Source organism: Hyperolius riggenbachi, chromosome 3 (genome assembly GCF_040937935.1).
Source record: "Hyperolius riggenbachi isolate aHypRig1 chromosome 3, aHypRig1.pri, whole genome shotgun sequence".
NCBI classification, from domain to species: domain Eukaryota; kingdom Metazoa; phylum Chordata; class Amphibia; order Anura; family Hyperoliidae; genus Hyperolius; species Hyperolius riggenbachi.
This window is the reverse complement of record NC_090648.1, coordinates 374,815,894-374,832,483: the sequence shown is the minus strand read 5'-3', so window position 1 is coordinate 374,832,483 and position 16,590 is coordinate 374,815,894. Positions and strand designations below refer to the sequence as shown.

Sequence of the window (16,590 nt, the reverse complement as noted above, 5' to 3'; positions counted from 1 at the left end):
GTATAGGTAGCCAGCTATAGGTGCCCCAGTATAGGTCGCTAAGCATAGGTGCCCCAGTATAGGTAGCCAGCTATAGAAGCCTCCAGCATAGATAGCCAGGCATAGGAGTCACCAGTATAGGCAGCCAAACATTGGCTCCCATTATAGGTAGCCAGCTGTAGGTGCCCTCAGTAGTGGCTAGGTTAGCTAGGTATAGATGCCACTGTATAGTTGATGGAGGGGGAAGCCGTGGCCACTCTGGGACTCGGCCGCAGGGAGAGGGACTCCACTTCTCCCTCCCTCCCTCTCTCTGGGGCCCCCCTCTGGAGGGGGTCCACTGCAGAGTTAGTGCAGCAGGAAGCCTCCTAGAAGAAGGAACTCGCCTACTTCCAGGCTCCAAGCGATGTTCACTTAAATCGGCTCCTCTGTTGGAGGGGGGCCCCTGGGAAGAGGGAGGGAGAGGTTGGGCCCCCATCCCCGCAGCTCAGTCCCAGTGTGGTCGCAGCTTCCCCCTCCATCACTGCACCCCCCTCTCTCATTGCACTCCGGGCGGATACCCACCTCACCCGCCCCTGGAAACAGGGCTGGTTGTTGTGGCCATTGATCCAACACCCAATTTGATCCTTTCCCATATTTAGAGTCCAGTCATATGTTGCATTGCAGACTAATTGTGCAAGTAAACTCACTGCCCATACAATCCTATGGTTCTATTCACATCTCTGCATTGCAATGGATCACATTATTCTAACTCGCTGCATGCAGGCTTTGAAATAACATGTATGTTATAACACACACAGCTTTTATTGCAGTTTTAGCACGTTTGTTATGCAACACGCATAGTGTGAACCCAGCCTCAGTGTAGAAAAATGGGTGAGATAAAGATTTAGAGGCTATACAACACTTCTGTAAACAGTGTCTTTAATATGATGTCATTCTAACATCTAAGACTTGCAATGAAAAGCCAGAGAGAATAGAATGTGAAAACTTTACAGCCATCGACTGAATTCTACAGATTATGTGCTATAGATATAGACATTGGTAGAGTGTGCCGTACACTTTATATAGATGTACAGGGAAAATAGAGAGCAGACTGCTTTCGATACACGAAGCCTAAGTGGTATGGTACTTGTTTTCTCTGGAGACTCTGATAGATGGATTTTGAATTAGTACAAAGTATGCAGAGGATTGTGCTAAATCAGAAGTAGTTCAGATCAGCTTCGTGTAGATGGTTGCAAGGAATGATAAAGAATTTTAGTCACTGGAACATATGCAAGAATGGGGGACAGGTAGAAGTCAAGAAAGTGCAAGCAGATTCATGACTGCCAATGAATAAAATGTCTCCTAACATGCAAATTTCTGCTGGTCAACAAAGTGAAAACAAATTGGGCCTCTCAAAGACTGCAGACAAGAATACTTTGGGGTCATATATATGTTACGCCCAAAACCAGAAATCGGCCAATTCTAGAATTGGACGGCCGTTTCTAGAACTGGCCGATTTGACGCCGGCCAAAGTCCAAAATGCTGGGAATTTCTGACATTGGCCGGCCAGTTCTAGAAACGGCCAAAGTCAGTCGGCCAAAGTCCAAAACGCACATCCCGGAACATCCCGGGTCCTGTCCAGCACCATGAATGGCACTCGGAACTTCCTCTCTGCTCTGGAAGATACAGCATAATAATCTTTTTTTAAAGAAAAGCATTTCTTAGTTACAGCTGATACAAATCCTGCAATAAATCTGCAGTTTGTCTACTTCCTGCTTGCTTGGGAGCAGACATATAGTTAACATCCTGTGCTTTAAAATTAGCTGATCTGCCGTGGCAGTCAGGTGACACAGGGGAGAGATCAAATTACCGTGGTGATTAGTCACAGATGAGGGGGGGGGTGGGGATGCATGGCTGGGGGGCTATTCTGGGTGCTTTGCTTTGCTGGGCATTTTGCATGGCTGTGGGTGCTTTGCTGGGGGGGCTGTACATGGCTGTGGGTGCTTTGCTGGGGGCTGTACATGGCTGTGGGTGCTTTACTGGGGGGCTGTACATGGCTGTGGGTGCTTTGCTGGGGGGCTGTACATGACTGTGGGTGCTTATGATTAGTCAGAGGTGTGGGGGAATTAGACAGGCTAAACTCTCTAAATACATACAGGGTGCTTTTCTCTGTTTTCCTTTTACACTGTGCAAGAGTTCAGGTCCACCTTAATGTGGAGAGCTGTGAGGGCGGAGGTGGAATCAGCTGCAGCCAGCAGCATACAGGCAAGCCCCAGGTCCCTGCAGGAGAGGCATGAGGACGACTACGGGGGAAGGCGCCAGCAGGGACACAGTGGGGACAGCCAGCCCCTGGTCCCTGCAGGAGAGGCGTGAGGACGAGTACAGGGGAAGGCGGCCGCAGGGCCACAGCAGGGACAGCCAGCCCCAGGTCCCTGCAGGAGAGGCGTGAGGACAACTACGGGGGAAGGCGGCCGAAGGGCCACAGCGGGGACAGCCAGCCCCGGGTCCCTGCAGGAGAGGCGTGAGGACAACTACGGGGGAAGGCGGCAGCAGGGACACAGCGGGGACAGCCAGCCCTGGGTCTCTGCAGGAGAGGCGTGAGGACGACTACGGGGGAAGGCGGCAGCAGGGGCACAGTGGGGACAACCAGCCCCGGGTCTCTGCAGGAGAGGCGAGAGGACAACTACGGGGGAAGGCGGCAGCAGGGACACAGCGGGGACAGCCAGCCCCGGGTCCCTGCAGGAGAGGCGTGAGGCCGACTACGGGGGAAGGCGGCAGCAGGGGCACAGTGGGGACAACCAGCCCCGGGTCCCTGCAGGAGAGGCGTGAGGACAACTACGGGGGAAGGCGGCAGCAGGGACACAGCGGGGACAGCCAGCCCCGGGTCCCTGCAGGAGAGGCGTGAGGACGACTACAGGGGAAGGCGGCAGCAGGGCCACAGCGGGGACAGCCAGCCCCGGGTCCCTGCAGGAGAGGCGTGAGGACGACTACGGGGGAAGGCGGCAGCAGGGACACAGAGGGGACAGCCAGCCCCTGGTCCCTGCAGGAGAGGCATGAGGACTACTACGGGGGAAGGTGGCAGCAGGGACACAGCGGGGACAGCCAGCCCTGGGTCCCTGCAGGAGAGGCGTGAGGACAACTACGGGGGAAGGCGGCAGCAGCAGGGACACAGCGGGGACAGCAATTACTTGCTGAGCGGGGAGAAGTGCGGCGGCGAAATCAGCTGCAGCCGGCGGCATATAGGCAGCCCCGGGTCCTCGCAGACGAAGGTCCTCACACAGCTGCCAGCGGAAGAACGGAGAACAGGGGCCAGCACAGCAGGACACAGAGCGGGGGACAGCGGCACAGCACCAGGGGGACAGCGGCACAGTTGGGCTTCGGGACTTGGCCGGCCACATGTAGTCATAACGCGTTCTGGCCGGCCAAAGTCCGAAATTGTGCAGCATTTCGTACATTGGCCGCATTAGGCGGCCACTTCGCATTGTGACCGGCCAGAACCCGAAGTGGCCAGACTTCGGGTTCTGGCCGTAACATATATATACAGTGGAGGAAATAATTATTTGACCCCTCACTGATTTTGTAAGTTTGTCCAATGACAAAGAAATGAAAAGTCTCAGAACAGTATCATTTCAATGGTAGGTTTATTTTAACAGTGGCAGATAGCACATCAAAAGGAAAATCGAAAAAATAACCTTAAATAAAAGATAGCAACTGATTTGCATTCCATTGAGTGAAATAAGTTTTGGAACCTCTACCAACCATTAAGACCTCGTTTCCACCATAGCGAATCCGCATGCGGCGGCGACATGCGGATTCGCTTGGTACATTGAAGTGGCCGGGGCTGTTTCCATATGTGCGGCGTGCGGGAGCGATTTAGCGGCGGGCCAAATCTGCACGACGGGACCCACAGAATTCGCCTGCGTCGGGAATCCGTGCGAATCGCCGCTAATGTATTTAATAGGAAAAACGCATGCGTTTTTTACATGCGTTTTTACCTGCGATTCGCGTGCGATTTCGCACCTTTTTCAATGTTATTTTGTCCTGGCAGTGTCATGGTTAATTTCGCATGGCACCCTGCCATGCGAAATCGCGGGTAAAAACGCATGCGGAAACGCATCCGCATGCGTTTTTACAAGCGTCGGGATGCCGGCGAAATCGCGTCGCAACAGTGGAAACGAGCCCTAAGAGTTCTGGCTCCCACAGAGTGGTTAGACACTTCTACTCAATTAGTCACCCTCATTAAGGACACCTGTCTTAACTAGTCACCTGTATAAAAGACACCTGTCCACAGAATCAATCAATCAAGCAGACTCCAAACTCTCCAACATGGGAAAGACCAAGGAGCTGTCCAAGGATGTCAGAGACAAAATTGTAGACCTGCACAAGGCTGGAATGGGCTACAAAACCATTAGCAAGAAGCTGGGAGAGAAGGTGACAACTGCGAATGTTCGAAAATGGAAGGAGCACAAAATGACCATCAATCGACCTCGCTCTGGGGCTCCACGCAAGATCTCACCTCGTGGTGTGTCAATGGTTCTGAGAAAGGTGAAACAGCATCCTAGAACTACACGGGAGGAGTTAGTGAATGACCTCAAATTAGCAGGGACCACAGTCACCAAGAAAACCATTGGAAACACATTACACCGCAATGGATTATGAAATGCAAATCAGTTGCTATCTTTTATTTAAGGTTATTTTTTCGATTTTCCTTTTGATGTGCTATCTGCCACTGTTAAAATAAACCTACCATTGAAATGACACTGTTCTGAGACTTTTCACTTCTTTGTCATTGGACAAACTTACAAAATCAGTGAGGGGTCAAATAATTATTTCCTCCACTGTATGTATATATATATATATATATGTGTATATGTATATATATATATATGTGTGTATATGTATATATATGTGTTTATATGTATATGTATATATATGTGTGTGTATATATATATGTATATATATATGTATATATATGTGTGTATATGTATATATATGTATGTATATGTATATGTATGTATATATATATATGTGTGTGTATATATATATATATATATATATATATATATATATATATATATATATATATGTATATATATATGTATATGTATATGTGTGTGTATATATATGTATGTCTGTTTCCTTGTGTGATATATTCTAATAATGCACATTTTAACTACTAGTGGTTTGAGGATCCTTTCCATTTCAGACTGGCCATGTGATCACGTCTCCTTTCTGCTTCCTCCTTTAACCTATACAGGAAGCAGAAGTGAAACATACAAATTTAATTATATTTGATCACATGATTCTCTGTGAATTCTCTTCAAAAAGAATTTCTGTAGAATGAAATCAGAATCTCCAGCCATAGCAGTTAAGTGTTGGACACAATCTGTGCCCATCATAACATCTCTGTTTATGTCAATAAATCTATAGTAGATTGTGAATTGTATAGTTTTTAAAGAGTTAAGCTTGGCCATACGCTGGTCAAGGTGGCCAACAGATAGAGAGGAATCTATCTGATCAAATCCTTCCACACGCTGCACACAGATTCTTAATAGATTTCAGCATGAAATACCGGTAGATTGAAAATCTGTGTGCACTGTCTGCCGGGTCTCCCCAGCTATGCCCCCCTCCCCTGACCAGGCTGTACGGTGTAGACAGCGAATACTCTCACCTGTTCTTCACGTATCTTTTCTCTACCACCAGGGCTTCTTCCTGAGTCTCCTCTATCGGGGATCTGTATTTCCCATGACTAAATGCTAGAGGGCAAACCGTACCTTAAATGACCACTAGTGGCCTCTAGCAATTGTGATGCACTTTTGAGTAGTTTACTACTCGAATTCAAATGAAGTCTAATGACCTTCATGTGCGCAACAGGGAGTTGACTTACCCAGAAGTGTTCAGGGACAGATGCGTTCCAGTGCCCATCATAGGCATAATGAAAGCCACGTTCCATGACTCACTACCGTGCTTCCTCTTTCAAGCCGAAAGAAGGAAGCGTGGAAGTGAGTCATGGAACGCGGCTTTCATTACGACTAAGACGCGTAATGGAACACATCCATCCGCAAAGACTTCTGGGTAAGTTAACTGCCCATTGCCTGTGGTCACACGTGAAGTCATTAGACTTCATTTGAATTCTGAATTTGAGTAGTAAACCTCTGGAAAGCTCATCCCTGGTGATGTGACACAGGTGCCCCTGGAGCGAAGAGACAGTAGTGTAACCTTTGCTGTGTAAATTGCGTGTCACGAAATCGAACAGCGCTAGCAACACACTGCTGCTCAAGCAGAAACTTCCGTCCAAAGTGATCGACTAAATCAATCGATTTCAGTTTAAAATCAACTTGCAGCATCGATTTCTAGCAGATTCGATCTAATGATCGAATCGGACAGATATTAATGAGAAAAGTCGATCAGTGTATGGCAACCTTTACTGTGTGTGGTAGTCTATTTATTTGCACTAACCTTGTAATAGAATTGGATTTAGGGAGCTCTCCTTGAATCAATACTGGACAGGTATAACGCCACAGGTATAGTTCACCAATGTATGTACCGTGTTTCCCAGAAAATAAGACAGTGTCTTATAGTAATTTTTGCACCAAAAGATGTTAGCTAGGGCTTATTTTCAGGGGAGGTCTTACATTTTCATGAACACACAAGTTCCTGTGCTGTGTGTCCTCCTGCCTTCCCACTGTGACACCTCTTCCTCTGCTGGATCCTCCTCTTGTTTGCCCCTGTGTCCCCCTTGTACCTTTAGTGTCCTGCTGGTGTACACCTCTGTACCTGTGTCCTCCTCTATCCCCTGTCCTTCTGCGTCCGCCACTGTCCCCTGTGTCCTCTTCTGGGAAAGAAGAGGCTTCATGCCGCTGCGTTCCCAAGCTTGAGCCTATGGGGAAGAAGTATGGGAACTTGGGTTTCTGAGCTGCAGTATAGAGTACCCAGCAAGGTGAACCAGAACTCCTAGGAAGTGTGTAAGGGGCTACAATGGACCTAAAAGCCTTACTAAAATGCTATGGAAAACAAAAGTTTCTTTATTAAAACAGAAAGTATTTGCAATAATTCAGCTTGAAGTAAGCTCCGAGATGTCTCCCAGTGCATCACTGCTAAAATATGCAAATTATCCATTGTTGTCCCTGGAAGCTATCCACACCTCCAGATCCATTCAGGTCCATTGTAGCCCCTTACACACTCCTAGGAGTTCTGTTTCACCATGAGCTTGCTGGGTATTCTGTACCTCTGGGTGTTTGAAGTCCTGCCCCATAGAGCCATATTAATCCATGCCATGCACTGATGAGGATCAATCAATCCAAAACAGTCTGTATGCATGTTGGGTTATTGTGGCTCTGTAATATTAACAAGCTGACACATCATTGCATTCCAGCGGATCTGGAGGTGTGTGTAGCTTACAGTGACAACCAGTGCAGTTTCTAGGCTAAAATGCACCCAGGGCGAGGGTGTAAAAATTGTGCCCCCCCCACCCGAAGCAAGGTATGGGTGCCCGCAGTGTAGGTTAGCCAGGTCTAGTTGCACTCAGTATAGATTCCCCCAGAATAGGTACCCCAGTATAGGTAGCCAGCTAAAGGCCCCCCCAGTATAGGTAGCCAGGCATAGGTGAGCCAATATAGTTGCCTCCAGTATAGGTTAGCCAGGTAGGTGCCTCCAGTATAGGTAGCCAGTATAGTTGCCCACAGTATAGGTTAGATAGGCAGGCGTCCCTGGTAGATAGTTAGGTGCCCCCAGTACAGGTTAGCTAGGAGGGTGCCTCTAATATAGGTAGCCAGAATAGTTGCCCCCAGCATAGGTTAGATAGGTAGATGCCCCCTGTATAAGTTAGTTAGGTAGGTGCCTCCAATATAGGTAGCCAGTATAGTTGTCACCTGTATAGACTAGCTAGGTAGGTAGGTGCCCCCAATACAGGTTAGATAAGTTAATGCTCCCACTATAGGTTAGATAGGTAGCTGCCCCCCAGTATAGGTTAGGAAGGTGCCCCCCCCAGTATAGGTTAGTTAGGTAGGTGCCCCCCAGTATAGGTTAGATAGGTAGCTGCCCCCCAGTATAGGTAAAATTAGGTAGCTGCCCCCTCAGTATAGGTTAGACTAGGTAGCTGCCCCCCAGGTTAGATAGGTAGGTGCCCCCCAGTATAGGTTAGATAGGTAGCTGCCCCAGTATAGATTAGGTAGGTGCCCCCCAGTATAGGTTAGATTAGGTAGGTGCCCCCAGTATAGGTTAGATAGGTAGCTGCCACCCAGTATAGGTTAGATAGGTAGGTGCCCCCAGTATAGGTTAGATTAGGTAGGTGCCCCCAGTATAGGTTAGATAGGTAGCTGCCACCCAGTTTAGGTTAGATAGGTAGGTGCCCCCCAGTATAGGTTAGATAGGTAGGTGCCCCCCCAGTATAGGTTAGATAGGTAGGTGCCCCCCAGTATAGGTTAGATTAGGTAGGTGCCCCCCAGTATAGGTTAGATTAGGTAGGTGCCCCCCAGTATAGGTTAGATTAGGTAGGTGCCCCCCAGGATAGGTTAGATAGGTAGGTGCCCCCCAGGACAGGTTAGATAGGTAGCTGCCCCAGTATAGGTTAGGTAGGTGCCCCCCATGATGGAGGGGGGAGCCGCAGCCGCGGGGAGGGCAGCCCGACCTCTTTCTCCCTTCCTCTCCCCGGGCCGCCCTCCGTGCGATCCCCCCTCGGACTGCAGAGTAATGCGCAGGGAAGCGCTGTGCATAACTACTCACCTCGCTGGCTCCAAGCGCTGCTCTCTCGCCGCCAGTCTCCTCTCTCTGCCTACACGCTGATACACACACACGCTGCTAAACAGGAAGCAGGGTGTGTGTGTATCAGCGTGTAGGCAGAGAGAGGAGACTGGCGGCGAGAGAGCAGCGCTTGGAGCCAGCGAGGTGAGTAGTTATGCACAGCGCTTCCCTGCGCATTACTCTGCAGTCCGAGGGGGGATCGCACGGAGGGCGGCCCGGGGAGAGGAAGGGAGGGAGAGGTCGGCTGCCCTCCCCGTGGCTGCGGCTCCCCCCTCCATCACAGCGCCCCCCTCCCAGCAGCGCCCCGGGCGGCGGCACGCCCCGCATGGCCGTAGAAACGGCCATGGTGACAACAATGGATGATTTGCATATTCAGCAGTGATGCTCTGGGAGACATCTCAGAGCTCACTCCAACCTGAATTATCACAAATACTTTCTGTTTTAAGAAAGCAAACTTGAGCAGCAGTAATAACACACAAGTTGCCATACTTTTTACCCCTTACTGCTGCTAGGGCTTACTTTTGGAGTAGAGCTTATATTTTGAGCAAGCTCAAAATTCTTGCTGGCGCTTCCTTTTGGGGGATGTCTTAATTTCGGGGAAAGAGGGTATACATAGTTATTGTAAACAGATAGTCTCCTACTTACAAACATCCCAGTTACAAACATAACATACTCGAGCACAACTTTGTTTGTTTGTATGTATAACATCTAGATTACTGTGTTTGTTATTACATATTATAGTAGTATATATAAACTTTTGTAAGTTGTTTAAAGCAAATTAAAGTGTCCAAATCCAGAGGTGTCTAACAATAAATATTTATCTACCCCATAAAGTACCAATTTCAATAATAGATGCTGAACTTACAAACAAAATGGACTTGCACAACATCTCTGGGAGCAGAAGCTGTTTGTAAGTAGAGGACCAACTCTAATTTAAAGCTCAACTAAAAGTTGAAATTAAAAACAAGCAGGGCTAGTGCTGACTAGATCAGCGCTGCCAGGCATGTCATGCAGAGACACAGTGAAGCCTGTTTTTAACTTCCTCCCACCTCACGTGTTTGACTCTTATTTCGGAGAAATGAGCAATGATGGCTCTTGTGCTGTTTCCGGTCAGTCACAGCTTGCCATAGACTGAGCTGTGTAACATTAGGGGATGGGAGCTCTGACCAGCTGTCTGTGGGAGAAGAGCCATGGTCAGAGCTCTGGCGTGAAAAAAAAAAAAAAAAGGTATCTGGAAGGGAAAAGGGCTGCAGATACCTTATACTGTAATGGCCCATACTCACGAGGGACTTTTGTCGCCTCAACACGCGGCGCGCGCGTGTTGCGGCGACAGGTCGCCCGTGAGTATGGGTGGTCGCACACGCGCGCACCCCGAACTGTCGCCCGCCGCTCTTGTCGCCATGCGATTGAAAGTTTCAATCGCATGGCAACAGTCGCCGCCGCACCTCCGCCGCAACTGTCGCTAGTCCGCGTGAGTACGCGGACTAGCGACAGCAACCTCCATAGAGGTGAATAAAGCTTCCGGCGGGGGGAGGAGGAACGTCGGCGACAGCTTCCGTCTCGCCGCTGGTCCCTCTTCCGCGTGTGTACGCGGAGGGACCTGAAGAGAAGCTGTCGCCGGCCTGTCGCTAGCACGCTCACGTGTGCTGGCGACAGGCGATTTTTGCAGCCCGTGAGTACGGGCCATAACAGCTAGCAGCTGTGGCCAGTGAGACATGCAGGGCAATGCTGAACTGGTTAGGATAAGCCTTGTTGTCTGTTTTATGTTTTTAGCTAGGTTCACGCTATGCCTGGGTGTGATCAGATCTGGATAGGATATATGTGCTGGCATTCCTGTAGTCTCTGGCAGTGCCCGCTGCACTTGGGACTGGGTGTGTGACGTTGTATAGCACTACTGCTACTGTCTGACACAGCTGTGCAGGTCAGGTTTGTGTATAAAAGAAAAAGGGAAAAAATCGAGAGCCCCAATAGTGTATTATTGTTGCTTGGTGATTACGTATTTAAATTGTATAAGATTATACTCACAAACATAGGTTGCTAGATGCAGGCAACCACTGGTAACACTTGAGGGGATATTAGGCCTGTCCCCACTCAGGCTAAGATGTCGCTCTCCGTAGACAGAAAAAGGGTGGTCACACCCATCAAACAAGTGGACATATATTCAATTGGATAACAGAGGCGCCAAACAGGATAAAATACTTTAAAACTTCTAGCAAAGATTGTTGGAGTAAGAATAAAACTTGTTTTTGCTTTTTGACGTTACCATTGTGTCCTTATTGGGGAGGTAAGTCATCCATTGCCCCCCATTTAGGAAGTTTTAAAGTATTTTATCCTGTTTGGCACCTCTGTTATCCAATTGAGGTCAGGTTTGTGCACTGTGGAAACATAATGAGCAAACCTGGACAAGGTGGAGATGGGCATGTGTGATTGGGGCCATGCTAGGAAAGCAAGAGGTCTGTTCTGCATGTCCATTGGTTTGGTTAAAACAATAAATAATATGTTTGTATCCTCAGACTGAAGAGACTGGTTAGCAGTGAAGAAATACAAGAAGGTGAGCGTATAATGGAAGCTGTTTACCTGGTGAGCTTGCTGGAGGAGCTCCATTCTCTCCTGTAGGATCTGACAGTCAAACTCTCTGCTCTTCCTCAGCATTTGTCTCCGAAGCTTTTCCACAGCCATCCTCAGCTCATCCTGCTGCTTGTCATTCAGGAGCTCCCCAAACTTGATGACTGTTTCCTGCTGCAGCGCATTATACAATGTAGCTTCTAGTTCTTGTATTCTCTGTGGAATCAGGAGGCAGAAACAATGTAAGTACCGCAAGAATTAGCTGAAATAATTACTTGTAATCTAGTTCTACATACACTCACATCTGTAAGGCATGCTGTACAATTATTAGTTTTGAAAAAGCTGTATTATTCTAAAATGAAAGCATAATTCCTGATATAATAATTCATTTATTTTGTATAGCGCTTTTCTCCTGTCGGACTCAAAGCGCTTGTGAGGCAGCCACTAGAGCGCACTCAGTAGGCAGTAGCAGTGTTAGGGAATCTCGCCCAAAGAACTCCTTACTGAATAGGTGCTGGCTTACTGAACAGAGGCAGAGCCCTTAACCATTACACTATCCATTTATTTATTCAAATATAGTCATGTTGTGACATTCTGGAACATCAGCTGAACTTCCCAAACCCTGAATTCCATTATGAATCTCTTGTGATTTTATTGCTTTTTCATGCACAACAATCTCCATCTACTGAGAGCAAGGCACTTGCCAGCCCTTATTGCATTGGGTCTTGTGGTGTGTCTTGGGTGGGATTCTTTTGGGAATGTCTGCTTCCCTTGGTGAAGGGTCTAACTTTTCTGCTGCATTCTAATGCCAATTGAATTTACATTTTCACATGCAGACCATAGCTACCTGAACATTATTCAAATTGACTTTTTATGAACTGTAACTAGGACTTATTTTTGGAGTACATTTTTATATATTGTACATCCTGAAAAATCATGCTGGGGCTTTGTTTTTGGGAAAACAGGGTATTCTTCTGAAAAGGTAGAATTTCTGTGTGATTTTGTTGTTGTTTGTAGTCTGCCTTCAGGTTGGAAGCATTTTCCTTCATGTCCTGTCACAGGGAACAGGCTGTGAATTTCTCCAATGACACAGAACAATACTTTAAAAAAAAGTTGGTATAGCATGTAGGCAGCCCCAATTCGCCCATGACGCAGACTGAGGCAATTCTTTTAAGTGGCAAATGTATGAGGGCGGTGCCTTATGTATGCTACAGGGAGGGCGGCGCCTTATGTATGCTACAGGCAACCTAGTCCTCGGGCAGCCACACAGTTAGAAGCTTCAGGCTTCTCGTTTCCCTGTTGCTGCTGCCCTCCAATCAGAAGCCTTCTTTTTCCTGCTGGTACCTCTCTCCAGCCAATAAGAGAGGGAGGCAGCCAAGAAGCCCATCCAGGAAGCAGCAGCAGTTGTAGGAGAAAGCTGCATGCTCCAGTGTGACATAATGCAGAGCAGCCCTGATAGCCAGGCAGGGCTGCATGTCACGCTTGCACTGCTGGCTGCACAATTTAGTGTGTTTTATTTTGGAGTTGAACTCAAAACTTTGTTTTATTTTGAGGTGGGTATGTCAGGAACCGGCCACAGGCCAAGCCTGCAGAGACAGTTCCTGATGGGGGTTTCTACCCAAAATCGAGAGGGGGAGCTGCCTTATTCAAGCTAACACAAGGCTGTCGCACCTCAACCACACTCTGCCACCACTAGCAGATGTCCTGGACGATACCACTAGACACTACGAGTATCTCATATACTGCTGTCGAGCTGCTTGTACTCAGACTGGCATTTTACTTACTTTGGGTCATCTGCGAGCTTTAGACCAAAGTACGAGAACGCCGCACACACAATGCAATCTCACATGGTAGAGATGAACAATCAAAGCACACAATCGGGCACAGAACTTTTAACACAATTACACTGCAGTCTCTCTCTTTCTCTAGGAGCTGTAAAGCTCTGCTTAGTGCTAAGAAGACTAGCTTATTAAATAAAGATTTAATGTTCCAAAAAAGTGGAACAGTGCAGAAAGAAATATATACAAAGAATATTTACAAAAAAACAGAGTAAAAAGGTACAAAGACACACACAAGACAATCTGCTTATCAAAATAAAAAAGGGAATAAAACAGAAATTTACCAGTATAAAGGTCCGAACTTTGTTGTGGAAGGACAGGGGTTCTGATCAGAAATTGGGGACTTCTGTAGCTCAAGCGCTACCTTTAGGAAAAGACACCTGCTGGCTCTGAGAGCTGGCTTGTATCGAGGAACATGTAATTTTGGGCTACCCAAACTTCTAAACAAAAATTAATTTTCTACTTTTCTATAAAAACCGGTGCCAGGATCTCTGGTACATCCAAGCTTTCAAATGTGAATATCCGTTTCCTTCCTGCATCCTCTCTCTGTAGCCTCTGAGACACCCAAAACAGTCAAGGTATTTACAGGTGACAATAAGGTGTTTGCTTTGGCAATAAGGTGTTATATTAAAATGTCCCTATATGCAGACATCACAGGAGGAGGCATACCTAAGACCTTCAGCATAGCAGACGAATGTCCAGCGCTCTCCAAAGGAAATTACATACAGTATATTGCATCACATCTACACATTTTACACAGACAGCATAGTCAAAATGGAATCCCACTCAAGATAGCTTCCATGCTCTATATGCCATCCCACTGCGTATATCCTGATATGTGTCCCATATTATTTACTGAAAAACAAGTATGACTGCTGCAATGTAACATATGGATCACCTTTATGCAACTCTCTGATCGTAGTATAAATGCACACTGCAGAGCGTTCCGTAATAAGGAGATCATTAAATTAGATCTGTTATGCTTGTTTCACAATAAATAATATAAAATACACCTCACAATAAAACAGGTTTTGTGTACAACACCAGACTAATGTCCTTAGAGGAGCTTGCAATCTAATCATACTGTAGTCAGAGTCTAATGTCCTACCATACTATTATTATACATTTATGAAGCACTGACCTCTACTGCAGCACATTACAGAGTACGTAGTCATGTCACTGGCTGTCCTCAGAGAAGCTCACAATCTAATCCTACCATATTCCTAGTCTAATGTCTTTATATCAAACTGACTCCTTTTTAAGCACTTTACAGAGTCATGTCACTGACTGTCCTTGGAGAAGATCACAATCTAATCCTACTTTCCAAGGTGGTCCGCTCATGAAGCTGCCTGAACGTCTTGCGTCACGTAATGTTTTCCAAGGGGTGGCATTCTGCCCACGGCATGAACTCCTCCATCCCTGGCTACCACTCGTTTACCTTCAACTGGTGACTTTATCACATGTACATGGGTGGGATGCTTTGACTACACTAGGGCAGGTACAGAGGAAGTTGGGGTGCTTTCATTACAGAAAAATATACGGAGTATTCGAGTTAGTTATGGAGTAGGTGAGGGTATTATTTGCACTGAGGAATATGGTGGTCTACCTATGCTATAGCTTATGCCAGTGCTGACACATGGGTGGTGGTTTGGCCACAAGTGGTGACAATACTTCTATACAAGGAATTACAAGCAACAAAGAAGTGACAGCCTTGGTGTTTTATCAATATAGGTGCATGTGAAACTGCTTCTGTGCATAGGAATCACGTACCATGTATGCTTGATCCAGTGCCTGTTTTCTGTAATCAAGTTCTTCTTCCAAGTATCCCTTTAATTTACAGAACTGCTCCTAAAAAAATCAGATCATGTACGATTTAAGCAGATGATAATTGCACCATTTAACTGTAACACACACAAAAAATAAGAATACAATGCAAACTAAAACTAGTGACAGCATTCTGTCACTTTTAGCAACTCGGATCACATAAAAGTCAAGTCGATCATAATTGTGTTATTTAATTGCAACCCACACCGGAAAAAAAAATAGAAATTAAATACACCATGAAACTTATTAGCAGTATTTACATTTGCTTCATAATTCTGTTGTTGCTAGGAGATCCAGCACATGTGCTTGTGTGCATATACCAACAATAAAGTTTTGACATCTGCCAGTTATTACAAGTTTTCTAACAAGTTACTACATAAACCCTTAAATGGCTCCATCCAACCCTGTTCTAAACAGTATACAGTGCTGGTCTGAATTATAGCTGAGGAGAGCAATGACCTATACAGAGCAAGCTCATAGCTGTATGTAGGCATTCTGCATGATATTGTGTGGCTATCATATAGTTTTAATGGATGATTGAAGTATCGGTAATTTTTTATGTGGCCATATTTAAAAATAAAAAAAATAAAAAAGGGGTAATCCGTTGAAAGGCTCACTCCCTGCTTTTATCTGCTTACCAATATCTGCAAAAAAACTGCAATCAAAATGTTCTGTTGAACTATTTATAAACTCGTTCTAGATCCCCAAATTGTGTTTGCCGCTTTCCTTGGCCAAATGCGGCAATGCAGAATAATGAAGAATGCTCAGTCGGACTTTTATCAGGGCTGATAAGAAGCAAGCTGAATAGTGACGAATGAAGCAGAGAGCAGGGTAGGTGTTTTCTCTAATGTTCCCACTGATCTATATGGTAAAATACATGAGGGTGCTTTGTCTCTGGTTCACTTTAACTACCTAAAGACCGCGGCAGCAGCCCCAGGACCGCCGCCAATTGGCGTCAAGTCCTGGGGCTGACTTTTGCAGGAGATCGGCGCGTATCTCCACATGGTGGGTGGAGCTCCGCCCCACCTTCAGTCTCCCAGCGGCGATCGCCGCTCGGAGACTGTTATACGGCGTTACCGCTGTCTATTTACAGTGTACAGCGCTGCGATCTACAGCAGCCCTGTACTGGGGACAGCCGGGTGACACGGCTGTACTGGGGACAGCCGGGTGACACGGCTGTACTGGGGACAGCCGGGTGACACGGCTGTCCCCCAGGGGGACCCAGGAGCGATCGGCAGTGGTAGGCTGAAGCCTATCACAGCCGATCGCTGTGATAGGCTGACGGGGGAGAGAGGGAGTGAGCGTGGCATAAATTAAAGAAAAAATAGCAAAATGGAATAAAAAAAAAAATTGATAAAAAATAAACAAACACACCTGGGGCGATCTGACCCCACCAACAGAGAGCTCTGTTGGTGGGGAGAAAAGAGGGGGGGGGGGGGGGGGGGGGAGTCACTTGTGTGCTGAGATGTACGGCCCTGCAGCAAGCCCTTAACCACTTGAGGACTGCAGGGCTAAACCCCCCTAGTGATCAGGCCATTTTTAGTAAAATTGGCCACTGCAGCTTTAAGGCTAAGCTGCAGGGCCGCACAACACAGCACACAAGTGATCCCCCCCCCTTTTCTCCCCACCAACAGAGCTCTCTGTTGGTGGGGTCTGATCGCTC

At 47.0% G+C, this 16,590-nt stretch overlaps 1 protein-coding gene across 5 annotated transcripts in view; it reads right to left on the bottom strand.

The window, feature by feature from the left end:
• The window catches only part of JAKMIP2 (janus kinase and microtubule interacting protein 2), a 241,904-nt gene that overhangs the window by 21,602 nt on the left and 203,712 nt on the right, over positions 1 to 16,590 (bottom strand). For all 5 annotated transcript variants that reach the window (XM_068277184.1, XM_068277182.1, XM_068277185.1 and 2 more), the window contains 2 exons: positions 14,874 to 14,951; positions 11,278 to 11,481 (listed from right to left, as the gene is read on the bottom strand). In XM_068277184.1, coding sequence (XP_068133285.1) covers positions 11,278 to 11,481; positions 14,874 to 14,951 — 282 coding nt within the window. The remainder of the gene's footprint in view (positions 1 to 11,277; positions 11,482 to 14,873; positions 14,952 to 16,590) is intronic.